The sequence below is a fragment of the Xyrauchen texanus genome, chromosome 16 (genome assembly GCF_025860055.1).
Source record: "Xyrauchen texanus isolate HMW12.3.18 chromosome 16, RBS_HiC_50CHRs, whole genome shotgun sequence".
Lineage (NCBI taxonomy): Eukaryota > Metazoa > Chordata > Actinopteri > Cypriniformes > Catostomidae > Xyrauchen > Xyrauchen texanus.
Window position 1 is genome coordinate 25398248 of NC_068291.1, and position 15454 is coordinate 25413701.

The following is a 15454-nucleotide window of genomic DNA, read 5'->3' on the forward strand; positions in this document are numbered from 1 at the left end:
CAGACTGTTCATTATGCGAAATAGAGCGATATGTATCGCTATTTAGTTTTATTTATTTTTATACCGTGTATTCTCCGTGTAAATTCGTGCACCGAGTTGTGACGCCCGTACCGTTTCGGTTCAATACGAATAACTTACATGTACCGTCCCACCCCTAATATTTATCTTCATTAATGTCCTCTTCCTCACCCGAATCTTCCTCGCTCCTGTCTCCCCCAAGGACAAGGAGAATATCCTCATTCGCCTGGCGGTCATCGCCGACGCCCTGACTAACATTAGCAGCTGCTGCATCTCCCCCGCTAGCAGCGCCAGTGGTGTCAGACTTAGTGCTGCTGGTGTCTGCAATTCCCGTGTTCTCCCAAAAAACTAGTGATTTAACAAAAAATTTGTCGATCCCTGGAACATTTTTTATTGTAGCTAAACGTCTAGCATCCTTCTCTTTCTTTAATCTTCTTTTTGCGAAACCACTCAATTGCCGTCTGTCCATTTTGGATTTTGATTTATTTTCTGTAGTAGCCGTTAAAAAATGACACATTTGCGCGTAATTGTTGTGGACCAACTCAACTGTGACAGATTGGGGGGTGATAGTGGTCATGTAATCTTCATTTATTTATAATTTATTATTATTATTATTATTGTTAAATTAGTGTTCATAAACAAGTTATGTATGGTCTTTCAAGAATTTCAAGTTAATAATATAACAATTTACGAAAAATATTTTTAAAGCTTGTGTCATGTGGTGCCCCCTAGTGGTTGTGAATGGTTGGTGCCCCTGGGCACTGGCCCAAGTGCCCTTATGGATAATCCGGCTCTGGATCCGCCCATCCCTAGTTCGAAGTATTGGACCAATTAAGTGTTTCTCTTTCACCTGTCAGTTTCTGAAGGAGAAAGTGTGCACACCATGTTTGTCTTTGTCTGCCTTTTTCTATGGCCAGACTGTGATCACTGAGTCTGTATTTGGTGAGGATCCGTCTCTGTTTTGGATCTCTTACAGTGTGCAGATATACTGCCAGATTATATGTTCTGTTTAGGGCCCGATAACATTCCAATTTGCTTTGGTTTGTACTTTCATTTTCCCAATGGTCCAAATATGAGTTTTTGCTTTCTTTTATGATTTGGTTTATTGTGATTTGGTTTAGATCAGAAACTGGTGTTTGTTAGTTGTTAGTGGGTTTGTGAGTTTCAGATTCAGCTGACAAAGGCGACTGGTTTTAGGCTTCAGCTCTTAGGTTTTAAGGGCTTCATGTTGCAGTGTGTTAGGGGAACTTGAATTTAGGTATGTCCAAAAGTTGAGGAATCCTTTTTCAACATGCAAATTTAGGGGGTGTCTGCCAAATCGTCCCGGCATGCATTAGTACATGTTCTTTTCTGAACTCTTAGAATGTTTCTACATTCACATCCGTACAGAGCAATGCGCATAATAATAATATCAAAGACTTTACACCAAATTGTTACAGGAATGTCCATTTGGGTAAATATGCCCTTAATAGAATAGAATGCTCTTTTTCACTGCCAGACCAAAACCCCCTGAAGAACTGAACTGATTTTAGATCGAGTCGTAGTGTCGGGTGTGTTCTATTGCAGTGTTTCCCAGAGTGAATGTGTGTCTGATGTCCTGTAATCTGGCTTTTTTATGGAAGTTCATAATTTTAGTTTTTTTAGTTTTATTCAAATTGACCGTCCAAGCCCAGTTCTGACAGTAGTTCTCCAGCAGGTCCAGGTACTGCTATAGCCCTTGTGCAGTAGCTGACAGCAGCACCAGATCATCTGCATAGAGAAGAAATTTAACTTCAGAATGATTTAGAGTAAGACCGGGTAGCACTGCTAACTCATTAATGTAAAAGTTGAACAGAGTTGGATTCAGACTGCAGCCCTGTCTCACTCCTCGCCCTTGAGTGAAGAATTCTGTTCTTTTATTGCCACCTGTGCACCTGTTGTCTGAATTCATAGATTTGATAGTGTCGTACATTTTACCCCAATGACATATTGTAGAATTTTATAAAATAGACCATCATGCCAAATGGAATCAAATACTTTTTTTAAATCAACAAAGCATGCATAAATTTGATGAAGGTGCTTGTTGACTATCGTGTGTAGTGTGTGAATGTGGTTGGTGGTGCGGTGGTTTGGTAGGAATCCAATCGGACTCTTACTCAAGACATTGTGCTTGGTAAGGAAGGCCTGTATCCGGGCATTCAGGATACAGCAGAAAGTATTCCCCAGATTGCTGCTTACACAAATGCCTCGGTAGTTATTGGGGTTGAATTCGTCTCCACTCTTATATAACGGGTGTATTAAGCCCATACTCCAGGTGTCAGGAAAATAGCCAGTTTGCAGAACCAGATTGAACAGTTTTAATGTTGTGCTTCAGCATTTCTGTTAATGTTGTCTAAGGCACATGCCTTTCTGGGTTTTAGTTTCTTAAGTACATCTGTCAATTCTTCTCTGGTAATCTGATATAATAAGTGTTTTGGTTATTTTTTTTTATTGTAGGTTCCAAATTTCTTTGAATATGTTTTTTAAACAGCCTTTCCATAATCCTCCATTTTGTATGACAATGTCTTGGCTTTGTTGTTTATTCAGACTGCTCCATTTTTCCCAGAACTGATTATAATTAATTGAGTCTTCAATTTCATTAAGAGTGTTGTTTAGGTGTTGTTGCTTTTTGTGGCGTATTGTGTTTTTATAAGTGCTTCACAATAGTTTTGTCTGATTTCAGATTTTTGTGTCTCTCTGTGTTTTCGGTAGTTTTCTTTTAATTTAAAATTTTGTATCAAACCAAATTTCATCCCTAGTTTTTAGTTTAGTTTACTTGTTTGTACGGAGTAGGTTTGCTTTGATTAAGCACCTTTGATCAATATAATTTATTTGTTGTACTGCAGAATTTATGTAAATCTTGTTAGCCGTAAACTGTGTTATGTGAAATCTATTGATTAGGTTGGACATTTCTTTGGAGCTAATTGCACTAAGAAATTCGGACTCATAATTTGGGACCAACATTTGTATGTTGGGTTTAGTTTGAACAGGTTGCTGGGCCCTTGGTCTGTTCTATGGTGTTGGATTTTCTTTAGGAACACATTCATTTGACAGTGGTCTGATAAGGAAGACTGTGGTCTGACAGTGAAGGCACATATGTAGGTGGGGTCCATTGTCTGTAATGGCATAGTCGACTACACTAGCCCCAAGAGCTGAGCAGTATGTGAATCAACCTAAAGAGCCCGCTCTATCTCTCTTTCTCTCTCTATTTCTCTCTCTCTCTCTCTCTCTCACACACACACACACACACACACACACACACACACGCACGCAGCACGCACACACGCACACAATAATCCAAAGCTATAAATAACATTTGATTACAAATGTTTCTTCCTCATTTTATCCCCTAGCTTTTATTCACCGAGAAGTGCAATAACATAATTATGACATGAATCTGAATAATTCACTGCATGTTCTTTTCTGGCCTATTCACTTAGTTTTAAGTTCATTAACATTTAAGTTATTGTGAAGCATGTGTTTATATAGCACATATATATTAATTATCAACTTCAGTGTTTTAGGTAAAATGGGAACATAAATAGGCCGTGTTAACAGACAGAAAAGTTTGTACCAGCTGGCTGACATATGTTAAAGGTTTGGTAGGGGAGTCTTAGAGCACCATTGAATAATTTCATGACCAGACATGAGTCACTTTGTCAGCCTGGAACATCTTCCCTTCCAGAAGAACATAAAAACAGTCTGAATGTAAAGCAGTGTCATGTTAATGTAATATTTGTCCATCATTCCCCAACAAACACAAATTAATTCAGACTTTCTGTCTGTGATCTTCCTGTCTTTGACTGATGTGTAAAGGGGTCATGACATGGCTTTATAGAAGTATATAAGTAAACTTTTTTTGCACAAAAAACAGCCATATATTTGTAAAAAATAATAATTTTCCACCCTCATTCTAAGCCTCTGTCAGAAACACTCTGTTTTGGTGCTGCTTCTCCTTTCAGTTACAGTAAACAGTAAATGCCCACTGTCCTGATTGGCTCTCTGCTCTTGACTGACCTGCTCTCTTCTTGCAATCTCACTGTTCACCGCTACTGGGTGAGCTACGGATGTTATTAAAGGTAAAGTAGGTGTTAATATGTTGTTGTGCAGGCAGTCAGATGTAAATGTCTACCACAGTGTGACATCACAATGTGAAGGAAGTTGAGAGTGAATCATATTGACAGCTTGGTTTCAACAAATGCTTCTTTTGTTGTGAGGAGGAAGTTTTGAGTTCTGAAACATAAAGTATGTTTTATATTAACATATCACAAACACAAAAAAATCAAGGAAAATGTGATTCCTCATGTCATGACCCCTTTAAGCTTTAATGTATAATTCTTCTCTACAGTCATTAACATGAAAGCTGCAATTTGGTCATCAGTAACCATTTCCACCTGATGCAAAGATTGGATAAAAACTAATGTAACCTGAAAATTTATTTCAGTTACCATTTCATATCTATTGAAATATATATATATATATTTCATATATAAGGCTATAGCAAGATTATGACATAATTTTTAAATACATGTTTAATATGGAAATACAAACACTTTCAAGCTTAACAAAGAAAGTGTCTTCATTATCTGTAGTTCAACAAAGTAGACCTAAACATAGAAAACACAAAATCATATTGTCAGTTCCATACAGTGGCTCGTTAACTTGGAAACTATATATTTTAACTGGACAGGATTCATTAATACTTTAAGTTCTCTCATCTTTAAGCTGTTATCACGGTACATTTTGCAACAACAAAAAAACTAACATAAAAACTACCGGTAACAGCACTGGCCATAAGTGTATTGTAATTGAAACACATAAATACTATATTTAAATACAAATACTGTACATAAATGAAAAAATGTAAAACCAAAGAAACAATAAAAACATGTTGTTGCCACCCTTAATAGTTCAATTATCCTCCCCACCAATAAAATATATACAGCTTGCCAGTCAACACCAGATTTAAAAAAATCAAACATAAAATCTATCCATCTTTCATATGCCCATCATGAATCATTCTGTACATGGCACCATTGAATGTCCAAACAGGGCAAGCTGAATGTTTACACCACAGTAAATTAATTTAAAAAAGAGAAAAAAAAAAAGATCAAAAGAGAGAGACCATGCATTCAAGAACCCCTGCCTCCCCCCAGGCCTTCTCTCATCACCCTATGTTCATATCTCCATGGTGCACACAAATAGTCTTGGAGCGCGTTCAGAGCATGTGCAGAGCTGGTGCCGAGCCGGTGTGCATGGGGCTAAAGAAACAACAGTTCGGCTACAATGGGCCATACTCAGGCTTTAATTGGATGGTCGATAAAGGGCTTCTCATTAAAACCAGTAGAGCTCCTTCCCTTTCTTGTGATGCTGGAGACCTGCAGTGCAAAGCAGAGACAAACACAATGGCTGAAATCAAGGAAGGCTAACACACACACACACACACACACAATCTCCATGGTGGCTGCAAGCTCTCTATATAATAAGCACCAACAACCATGAATAAACAATTCATTTACTGCCATTAAGCTAGAGGGTTTGTGTTGTGTGGCTCCAAGGGGTTTAGCAGTCATTTTAAAAGTGTGGTCGTCGACAACGACACAGCTCTCAGTAGGTGGCTCGCACAGACCCAACACATAGAGTGCAGTATTATATATTACAGTATATTAATATACAAGTATGATTTAAGCATTACATTAATATATATATATATTATTTACTTTTAATATTTTTAGTATTTTAAAGATTCTAGTATTGCAAAATAATAGCAACATTTTGCCAAATTAGCTTCATCTTGTGGAGCACTTGCCAATTAAAGATCCTGAATAAATTATTATGACAATTGTGCACATGCACAATTGTATTTTTTACTCTGTGCTTGTGCATTGTGGGATTTAAATGTATCCAAGTGGCTTGAGTTTTTAGACTACATTACAAAATTAATTCAGATCCATTTAATGATTCGTTCAGTGACCATATCATGTGTGAAACTAGTTAATCACTGAATTAACAAATCAAAAGAAAATTTGAATCCTTTAAAGTTTGTATGTATACAGACCTACAAAGAGAATTCAGTAGAGGTTTTTTGCATTATAAGGACAAAGCAAATCTATAATTTCCCTACAGTTTGTGAGCTACTGAGCTTGACTTTTAGACAACTTATAATAATTATGAGTTTCAATAACATCTGTGAGTATTCATGTATAAAAATGCATGACTACTTCACTCTGTTCACACTCTGTTCAAGTGTTCTAAGAACACAGCAGATCTTTTTTTCCTACAGTTTGTAGACTGCACATCAACATAGACGTAAAAAACAAGAGCTGATATTAAAAATAGCTTTACTTATTTAACTCAGATCTTGTAATCTGCTTGAATTGTCAAAAATATCCAATTAAACTATTACTTCACAAACAAAATATAAAAAACATAATTAAATTAAGACTCATGCGCTGTTATAAACTCTAATTACAATGTGTGCTTAAAAGAAGGATTGTCCTTTGTTTGTTTTTTCTGCAGTACATTTCACGTAATGCTGCCAATCAAGAACGATATGCCGATAAATAACTCTCATTTGTGTGTTCCTCATCTCTAGATTATTCATTTAGATCAACATCAGTGCCGATAAAAAACATGGATAAATGAGCATTGTTGAAAGCAACCAGGGTTGGGAGGGTTACTTTTGAAATTTATTCCACTACAGATTACAGAATACATGCTGTAAAATGTCATTTGTAATTTATTCCATTAGATTACTCCGTAACGTATTCTAAATACTTTGGATTACTACTTCAGTACTGGTAGATTTGTTCACTTGTTTTGAATATAAAAACTCTGCGACAGTAAGACAAATTACACATGTTAAAAATACATTCTCTGAAAAACCTAAATATCTTATGCAGTGTTTCTAAAACAAGATAAATCAAATTGATTTTGTTTTAAGGATTTTTTTATATTTTAAAGGAAAACAATACAAACATTATTATCAAGAATAAGATTTTTGTCCTAAAATCAAAGGTCAATCTAGAAAAAAAGAAATTATGATCCAACGAGAATTTTCTTGATAAAAAAATATGATCGTGTCTGGTAACATGTGCATGTAAAATGGCTAGAAATAGCATTTTAGCTTAGCGCAAAGCTGACAATTACACAAGGTTTATTTTTATTTCTTCTGCTCCAAACTTACTTCAAACTTTCTTCTCTGTCTGCTCGTATGAATGTAACACATAAGAAAGTGTTTCACCGCTGTTCAAATGCACTTTGGATCACATAATTTATATGCATAAATGTTTTCCATCTGAAAGGACTAAATATTACATGAAACAAATGACAATAAAATGCAAAGTAATCTCTTCAGTAATGAAAATACTTTTTGAATGTAACTGTAATTTAATTACCAACTAATAAAATTGTAACTGTAGTGAAATAGTTACTTGTATTTGTAATCCTTTTACATGTATTCTGTTACTCCCCAACCCTGAAAGCAACTTTGTAGAAATGAATGGAGCCGCGCTGATTAGACTATCTGACTGATGGCCTATTATGTAAGGGTTGTTTTTGGCTCATGAAACTCACCTGTGATTGGCTGGATGAATGCTCAATCAGCCCAAAGAAACAAAACACAAAAAATACTGTATAGAAATCCACCATTTGGACTCGGTATGGGTTTAGCTTGGAAAAGTGTGGGGGACATAAATCACCTTTTTAAAGAGTGTGGGGGACGTGTCCCCCATGTCCCCATGGCTGCAACACACTTGAGTGGCTCTGTTGCTTTTAACGCAATTCATACTCTTTCATAAACTGGGTGAAAATTCAGAAAATGTATCAAGTTATTTCTTGCTAGATGTTTTGTACAAGGAAGTTGTCACTATATTTCATATTCACCTGTAGGACAAGTAGTTTTAGTATTGTTTAAGTCTCTTCCTTGTGTGTTCCTTGTATGCAAAAGCATTGTTACCGTTATACCTTGGCGGGTATAACTGTGTAGAGGGTAAAGGTTGTCCTCATGACTTTTTTTAAAGGTAATCATTATCAAAATTAGACGACAATGTAAAACAACAACTTTACCATTTCCCTTTTTGTTTTGTGACCAGTAGCCCCTAATAAACATGGTAAAAAACAATAATCATAATCATAATTCTATAGCAAACAGTTTCCTAAAAACTGATTTCCACATATTTGGACAGTGGGAATAAATTGTGAAATTGTGAAATTATTATTTGAAAAAAAAAAAAGTTATCCATTTGTTTATTATGTTTCCAGGAGTGCTGGATATACATTTGTTTTTGAGATCTTACAGACATTACAGCTGATTTTCTGCAAAACTACTTTGAAACAATGTGTATTAGGAAGAGCGCGAATATAAAACAATATATCAAAAAAAACTCTTGATTTTACTTTTTGTTCCAATGTTTTTTTTTTCTACTTTAATAACAAAATCTCAATATTCTCTCTTTGCACTGTCAAACAAACAAGCTAAAGCATTTTACCAATCAGAAATGAGCATAATTAATTCTGATACTAGTAATGGCCAGCATCGTCCAATCACTGCCAACCATGTCAAAATAAAATTTACATTATAAATTCTAAATTTAAGTACTAATTACCATTGTCCCATGTCAGCCAACTATGTTGAGTGGTTCAAACATCATCTGGAGCCTGAAACTAATCTTTTGACTGGAAGTTTGGATTGAATGCACTTGGCTTCATAGGTAAGCTATAGGATGCTCCCAAACTCTCTACTTAGTGAATGTCTTAACTTCCAGTGTGGTGTCTGTCTGCACTGCTCTCAGAACAGTTCGAAATGCTCTGTATTTTCATCCAATCTCCATATAAAGCCTCTGAAAGCATCATTGTTTTTCCTCAATGTGAAAATCCACAGTCAATATTCGGATGAAAATATTGTGCTATTGTACACATTAGTGTACACTGTGTTTAGCACATACTTTATGCTCTTGGATAAAGTATGTCCATAATCTATTCATACTATTTGGAGGCATACCTAAAATAAATACTATTTTACCAAATACGGTACATACTCTGACAATACGTGATTTCGGAAAAACAATGTACTCCTTCGTGAGATGCTGAAAATACAGCGAGACCCAGCACAGTTGTAAAGATATATTATCGTTTATACGTTATAGTAAGTAAGTAAGTAAGTAAAGTTTATTTATAAAGCGCTTTTCACAGATAAAATCACAAAGTGCTGTACAGGAGGATAAGTAAAAACAAACAGTATAAAATGTATATACATTATAGGATAACATGCTGTTAAATGCATGAATGCATTCTTTATGAATGGACCTTTACTGTGTAGTCAATATAAAGGTCTTCATGCGAATTCGTTTTTCACCGCAATTAACATTTTGAACAGAAACAGTTCCTATTGAAATGATTCCTATGAAGCCGATTTACACCCGGAGCCAACATTCGCATGCCACCAAAGTGATATTCCAATGTATTTTTTTACAGTAAGTGTGTCAATATTTTTTTTTCTTCACCAAGCTATAAAATGCTCTGACCAATAAAATATGAGTGTTGGGTCACATGTCAGGAGCCACTGCAGTTACCAGCACCAGGCACCCTATATATAATGTGTATAAATGATAATACTTTCAGTCAACTCAGCAGAATAATTAACAACATCATTAGCCAAGCTTAAAAGTATACTGTGTCCCATCTACTTTTCAGGTCATTTCTATGTCCCTCCTTGTGTGATAAATGTATTATATTGTATTATTATATTAAGTCAGATCAACTTACCCGGTTCCATGTTGAGGGCCAGTCTCTGTGCCACTTCCCCAGGTGGAAGAAGTCCTGGCCAAGTTGAAGTTGGTTCAAGCTTTCCCACATCATAATGCCCAGGCAGCGTCGGGAGATGTGGTGGCCGGACAGTGGACATCAGCAGGGGGCCGTAGTGAGGATCCAGCCCAGGAGGAGAGTAGAGTTCTTGGAGGGGCCGTGGGGGAGCATAGGGCTGGCTTTGAGAGTAGCTCCAGGACTCTGATGGGTGTGGGTGAGTGTGTGAATGAGGCAGACCTGGGTGCAGGGCCTGGGTGTATGGGTCCATTCCATAAGTGGGAGCACCTGTGGGATCACAGTGGGGTCGGCTGGGTGTAGATGGGTAATTACTGTCCCAGAATGATGGAGGGAAATTGCGGCGACTGCTCGAGGACGAAGCATCTGACAGGGAAAGAGAAAAAAGAGAAACTGACAAAGAGAACCAAAGGGCAAATGTTTACATTAATAAAGGGACAGTTCACCCTAAAAGGAAAATTACGTCATCATCTACTCACCCTCATGTTGTTTCAATCTGACTGCCTCATTCATTATTCAATTTCATTAGATATGTTATGTATACAATGAAAGTGACTGATGACTGAGGATGTCAGTTCCTAACATTCTGCCTAACATTTCCTTTTGTGTGAGTAAATGATTACAAAATTTTCATTTTTGGATGAAAAACCCATTATGACTCTTTTGCAGAAAACATCTGATGCATTTGTCTCAATTGTAAATATCATTAATAATTATCAGTTTCTTAATTATTATTAATTTTCAGTCTATATTTGCATCTGAAAGACATCAAATATTGTATTATAGTTTCAGCTGAGATGGCATTTCTTGTGTCACATTTGTTCACATTCTGTGAGCTGTTGCACCTTGGACTCTCGAGTCAGGCTTGTCACATGATTCTTAGCCCACGCCCTCAAATGTCTTTTTGATTAAATCATGTGGTACTGCATTTGCTTCTAAAAAGCTTACCACACATCACAGAAATACACACAGTAATATGAGAGAAATGAAAGATGGAAAGAGAGAGCAAGAGAGAAAAACAGTGAGTTAGAGAGCAGAAAGGAAGGAAATTCCAAGGTTCCCACAATGCTTTTCCATGACTATTTGAGTCGGTTGTAATCAAGGGCATAGCCAGGAGTGTTTCACAGGGGTGGTCGGGCATGGTCCAGTGTCTGTGGTGGCACATTGTCGGGGGGGGTTGGTTGGTTGTTCATATTATGTTGGATGGGGGGTTTGTATTGTCCAGTGGGGGACAGTGGGTTGATCGTATCTCCGGAAGGGGGGCGGGGGGTGGGGGGGTGGTTGTATTGTCGGGGGGGGCAAAACAGCAATTGCAAGTTGGGTGGCCAGGCTTCGGGCCATGGTGGTCCACCTGCTAGCTCCGCCCTTGCTTGAATTATGGTATTTAAAAAGCATGTAAAAGTAATTGTGCACACAAAAAATTAATTTTTGGCCAATTAAATAAATCGTTTTTAGCTGAGCATTATTTGAGGGGTGAGCAGCGCTGCTGCGTGATTACATAGAGAGACACTTTGAGTTTTTATTAAATCTGTACTGTTTGTACTGTGTAACTGTGAACAGAAAATAAAGTGATTTCTGGATTACTACATCACATTTTTCCTGGGATGACGATTATAAATAATCAGATGTTTATCAAGAGTGGGTAATTGAATTATTATTACACTATTATTAAACCTTCAGGAAATCTAGTTAACATGAAGGAAATATTGATTGCCTGTCAGTGCATGGTTAACTTGCATTAAGACGTCTTTTTTAACTAAATAAGTGAGCATTCAGTACAGTAATTTATGTTGAGTCATAAAAGCCTTTATTATAAAACATTGTGTTGATAAATAGGTTTATAGTGCATTTACAACATGTTGTCCGCTGAGTTCAGCGTGTGCTGCGTAGTTAAAGTGTGCCTCGTCTCATCTCTTACTCCGGCTGCAGGGACACAGCAAGTACGCCTCACATGGCCAGTTTAAACTGTAACCTGAAGACACTAGCTGTGTCAGAAAACTGGAAAATGCTGCCTCCGGAGGCTGTATGAATGTAGGATGAAATAAGGTGTTTTTAAACTGTTCAGAGAGTTTAATTCATCCAGAAACGCTGTCGTTTAAACCATTAACTGATTGGGCAGCTGCCTACGTTTTCCAATGCAGCTATCGTAAGAGTTATAATCTAGAAAGTAACTGATGGAAAAAAACTTAAAAAAGGAACTTTTCCTTGTTCCAGGAACTATTTCAGGTCCTCTTTTTTCACAAAGTCATTGAAAAGTCACATGAAAATTGTTTAAATGTTGTGGGAACCCTGGAATTCCACCACGTGAACTAGTTCCCCATGGACCTATTCCTGAACCAAACTAGTAATCTTTTTAGTACCCTTTAGGCCCCTAATCAGGCTAATCAAGCCTCAGAGAGGGATAAAGGCTGACTGGAGGCTGCAGTGCAACAGAGAGAGAGATTTACGGAAAGGAGGAGGCAAGAAGCGGCTTGACAATATAAATAATAGTTTAATATAAAACTGAAACAAAAAGACAAACACACACACAGGTGTCGGACAGCTGTCCGTAAATCTCTCTATCTCTACATTTCCAAGAGAAGACAGAGAGCAAAAAAGCATTGTCCTGTCTATCCTAAAGGCCTATATAAGGCAGGAGTTTAAATCCTGTAGAACCACATGTGGCTGTCTCCTCTCATGTCAACCCAGTTTACCCTCAACACCACCTCCACAGACCTGCAAACCCATGTCTCTGCTCCTGCCCCCACCTGTTGTTTTTACTAACCTCGTAGAATGTCGGAAGGTGGAGTGGTGCCTATTTCAGCCGTTACTTTTATATTTAGGCTCTGAAAAAAGACACCAGTGATGTAGTCGTGATCAGAGGAGGGGTGGACGAGGTCCTAATAAATCTGACTGGCTGCATTGTGAGCTGTTTGAACGCGATACAGGCTCGAGCCACTGCGCTTACCACCATGTATAAACATAGTATCTGTTGGGAGGCAGGCAGTGTCTGAGAGGCCAGATGAAGATTTCTCAGGGAGGGAGGGGGGTCGCAACCAAGTGCTTGTTGAGAATATAGCAAAGGTTCATTAAGGTAAACACACAAACCATTTAGTGTGCGATGCAGTGCTTGTTGGTTCTTTATGCATGTTTCCTCATCAGTTTTTTCAAATTCAACTTAAAGAGATAGTTTGTCCAAAAATAAAAATTCTGTAATAATTTACACACCCTCAAGTTGCTCCAAACCTGCATTACTTTTTTCTTCCATGCAACACAAAAGGAGATTAGTTAGGTTAAATGTTAGCAACATTCCTGGGGAAAAAATATGCAATGAAAGTTTATGGTGACTAAGGCTAATGTCTCCTTTTGTGTTACAAAGTTATACAGGTTTTGAACAACATGAGAGTGAGTAAATAATGACAGAATTTGTATTTTTGGTGAACTGTCCCTTTAGAGCAAATCAGCTTTATTTAAATCAAACAATTTGATTCAGTTCTGCACAGTTCATTTGAAAACAATAAAGCCCACTAAGTTGCGATTATTTATACATAGAAGTACTTTAAAATGCAATGACTTTGGATTCCATATATCCTGTCTGTGTCTTATTGCTCTCTCATAACACTTTTTGTATGAAAGACCACACCAAACAATGGGTGTTCCAATGCCACTATACTTTATCCATGAGGTCTCACCTGTGCTGGGATCACTGTGCCTCTTTTTGCCCTCTGCCTCCATGTAGGTGCTGAGAGCTCTGGAGAAATGTTCGTCCACAACGCTGCTAATATCCCCTTGGTAGTACGTGAAGAGGATGCATCGCGAGCTCAGGTATTCCGCCTCCCCAACCTCCTTGTTCTTCGTAACCTCCTCCACCTGTCCGGCCGAGGGGTACGGCGATGGGGAAGGCCCCTCCGAGCTGGAGCTCCTGGCAGACATTAGGACACTCTCTGAGCAGCATGGGGATCCCATGCTGTTCATCGTATCCCTACAACGAGATGAGTGGTTTCTCAGACCAATGGGTGCCTAAGAAAGAGAAGTGATTCAAAGCCATTGCGAAACACTCTGCTGTTACCTATCAGTGACTGCGTCAAGTGTGTGTGTGTGTGTGTGTGTGTGTGTGTGTGTGTGTGTGTGTGTGTGTGTGTGTGTGTGTGTGTTTGAGTGTTTAACAACTGTGATCATACAGAAATTATATATTTGGTTCGCCCATACAGAAATTATATATTTGGCCAAATATGAGTGCATATATATATATATATATATATATATATATATATATATATATATATATATATATATATATATATAGTATTTTTAAATATATGTAGACTTTTGAAGTATTTATATATTGCACATATGTACAAGTTTGTGCCTGTTTCAAATCAGTGGAAATGACATATGAAAATACATTTTATATGTGTTTTACAAAACTTGCCATATATCCAATTTCTTTATGGGTCATCATGTAGTTGCATCTAAATTAGCTTCTTTCTTTTTTTCCCAAAAATCTAAAAATATGATTTAATCCTATTGAATCAAACTGACGTAGGTAGCACCAACAAGTCGTTTTAAGGGTTAGATGAGGAACATATACTGTAGCTCACATACAGGTGACAACTGCACAGTTCCAATTTCTACAGTGTAAACAATATTGCTTAAACAATAAAAAGGAGCATTTGTACAATGCAGTTGACCTTTGCACAATAACATTGTAAAGCAGCAACTTTTGCTTAATTATGTTTTAATTCTACTTTTCCCATACATAAGTCGAATATACAGTATATGGCAATTTATGAAAAAAAAAAAACATTTAATAGAATGTATGTTCATATATTGTTATATTTTCCCACATTATAGTGGAATTTGAATATGTATGCAACATATATGCCCAAATATAACATATATACCCAAATATAATTATTATTATTTGTAATTATTATGGTCATATGTTGCTGTATGTGTTTTCACCAGCTTACCGGTAAAGTGCTGATGATCGCTGAAGCTTTGGTCGCGTACGGTACGTAATGACCATAAGCCGGGTACATAACATCCAGACAACTCATGATAACCCGCTCGCTCCTTTCGGCTCGCATGCAGGGAAACTCTTGCGCTCTGTTTCAAGTGCGAAACGCAGAGAAACGGATAAGTAAAGTCAGGCAGAACGCTGCAACATCTCTGTGTCGGTCAGTAGAGCGCGCGAAGACTGATCGGTGGTCCACGGTGATGCACACCTAGTGCGCGCTGACAGCTGCGCTCGCGGGACTGTGCTTTGGTTTATACCACAGACTGTGCGCAAGATTGATCTTCACATGTCAAACCCCCCCTAAAATTTAACAGCGTGATTCACACAATGCAGAGCATGTCGGTGCGTAAAGAGTTTGGGCTCATATGCTGAGTTCAATGACAGGCCTTCTTGTTCATCTCCACTGATTGATGCTCAAAGCTTTTATGTGATGGGTTTTCTGAACCCGCTTTTTGGAACAGATATGTTCACTATAAATAAAAGCATTATAAATACTCTGGATTTTTTTTTCTCTCAAATTAGCACATCTTTAAATTTGCATGAATGATTACATGTTTAAACAATAGTCTACATGTAAATATATTTAAAAATTAACAAAAA

General features: G+C 37.4%; 1 protein-coding gene across 1 annotated transcript; it reads right to left on the bottom strand.

The window, feature by feature from the left end:
* Positions 1-3394: 3394 nt before the first annotated feature.
* Positions 3395-15133, bottom strand: vgll2b (vestigial-like family member 2b). The gene is made up of 4 exons (XM_052145399.1): positions 14808-15133; positions 13527-13854; positions 9802-10221; positions 3395-5414 (listed from the first exon to the last, which is right to left on the bottom strand). Exons 1-4 carry the CDS (start codon positions 14922-14924, stop codon positions 5371-5373), a joined length of 909 nt encoding a protein of 302 aa, XP_052001359.1. The 5' UTR covers positions 14925-15133; the 3' UTR covers positions 3395-5370.
* Between the last annotated feature and the right edge of the window lie 321 nt (positions 15134-15454).

What these genes read in the sequence shown, in the direction of transcription:
- vgll2b (XM_052145399.1), bottom strand. Translation starts at nt 14,924, where the DNA reads ATGCGAGCCGAAAGGAGCGAGCGGGTTATCATGAGTTGTCTGGATGTT. An exon ending in CGATCATCAGCACTTTACCG is followed by an intron (nt 13,855 to 14,807) that starts GTAAGCTGGTGA and finishes TCTCTTTCTTAG; the next exon opens with GCACCCATTGGTCTGAGAAA. An exon ending in GGCCCTCAACATGGAACCGG is followed by an intron (nt 5,415 to 9,801) that starts GTAAGTTGATCT and finishes TTTGCACTGCAG; the next exon opens with GTCTCCAGCATCACAAGAAA.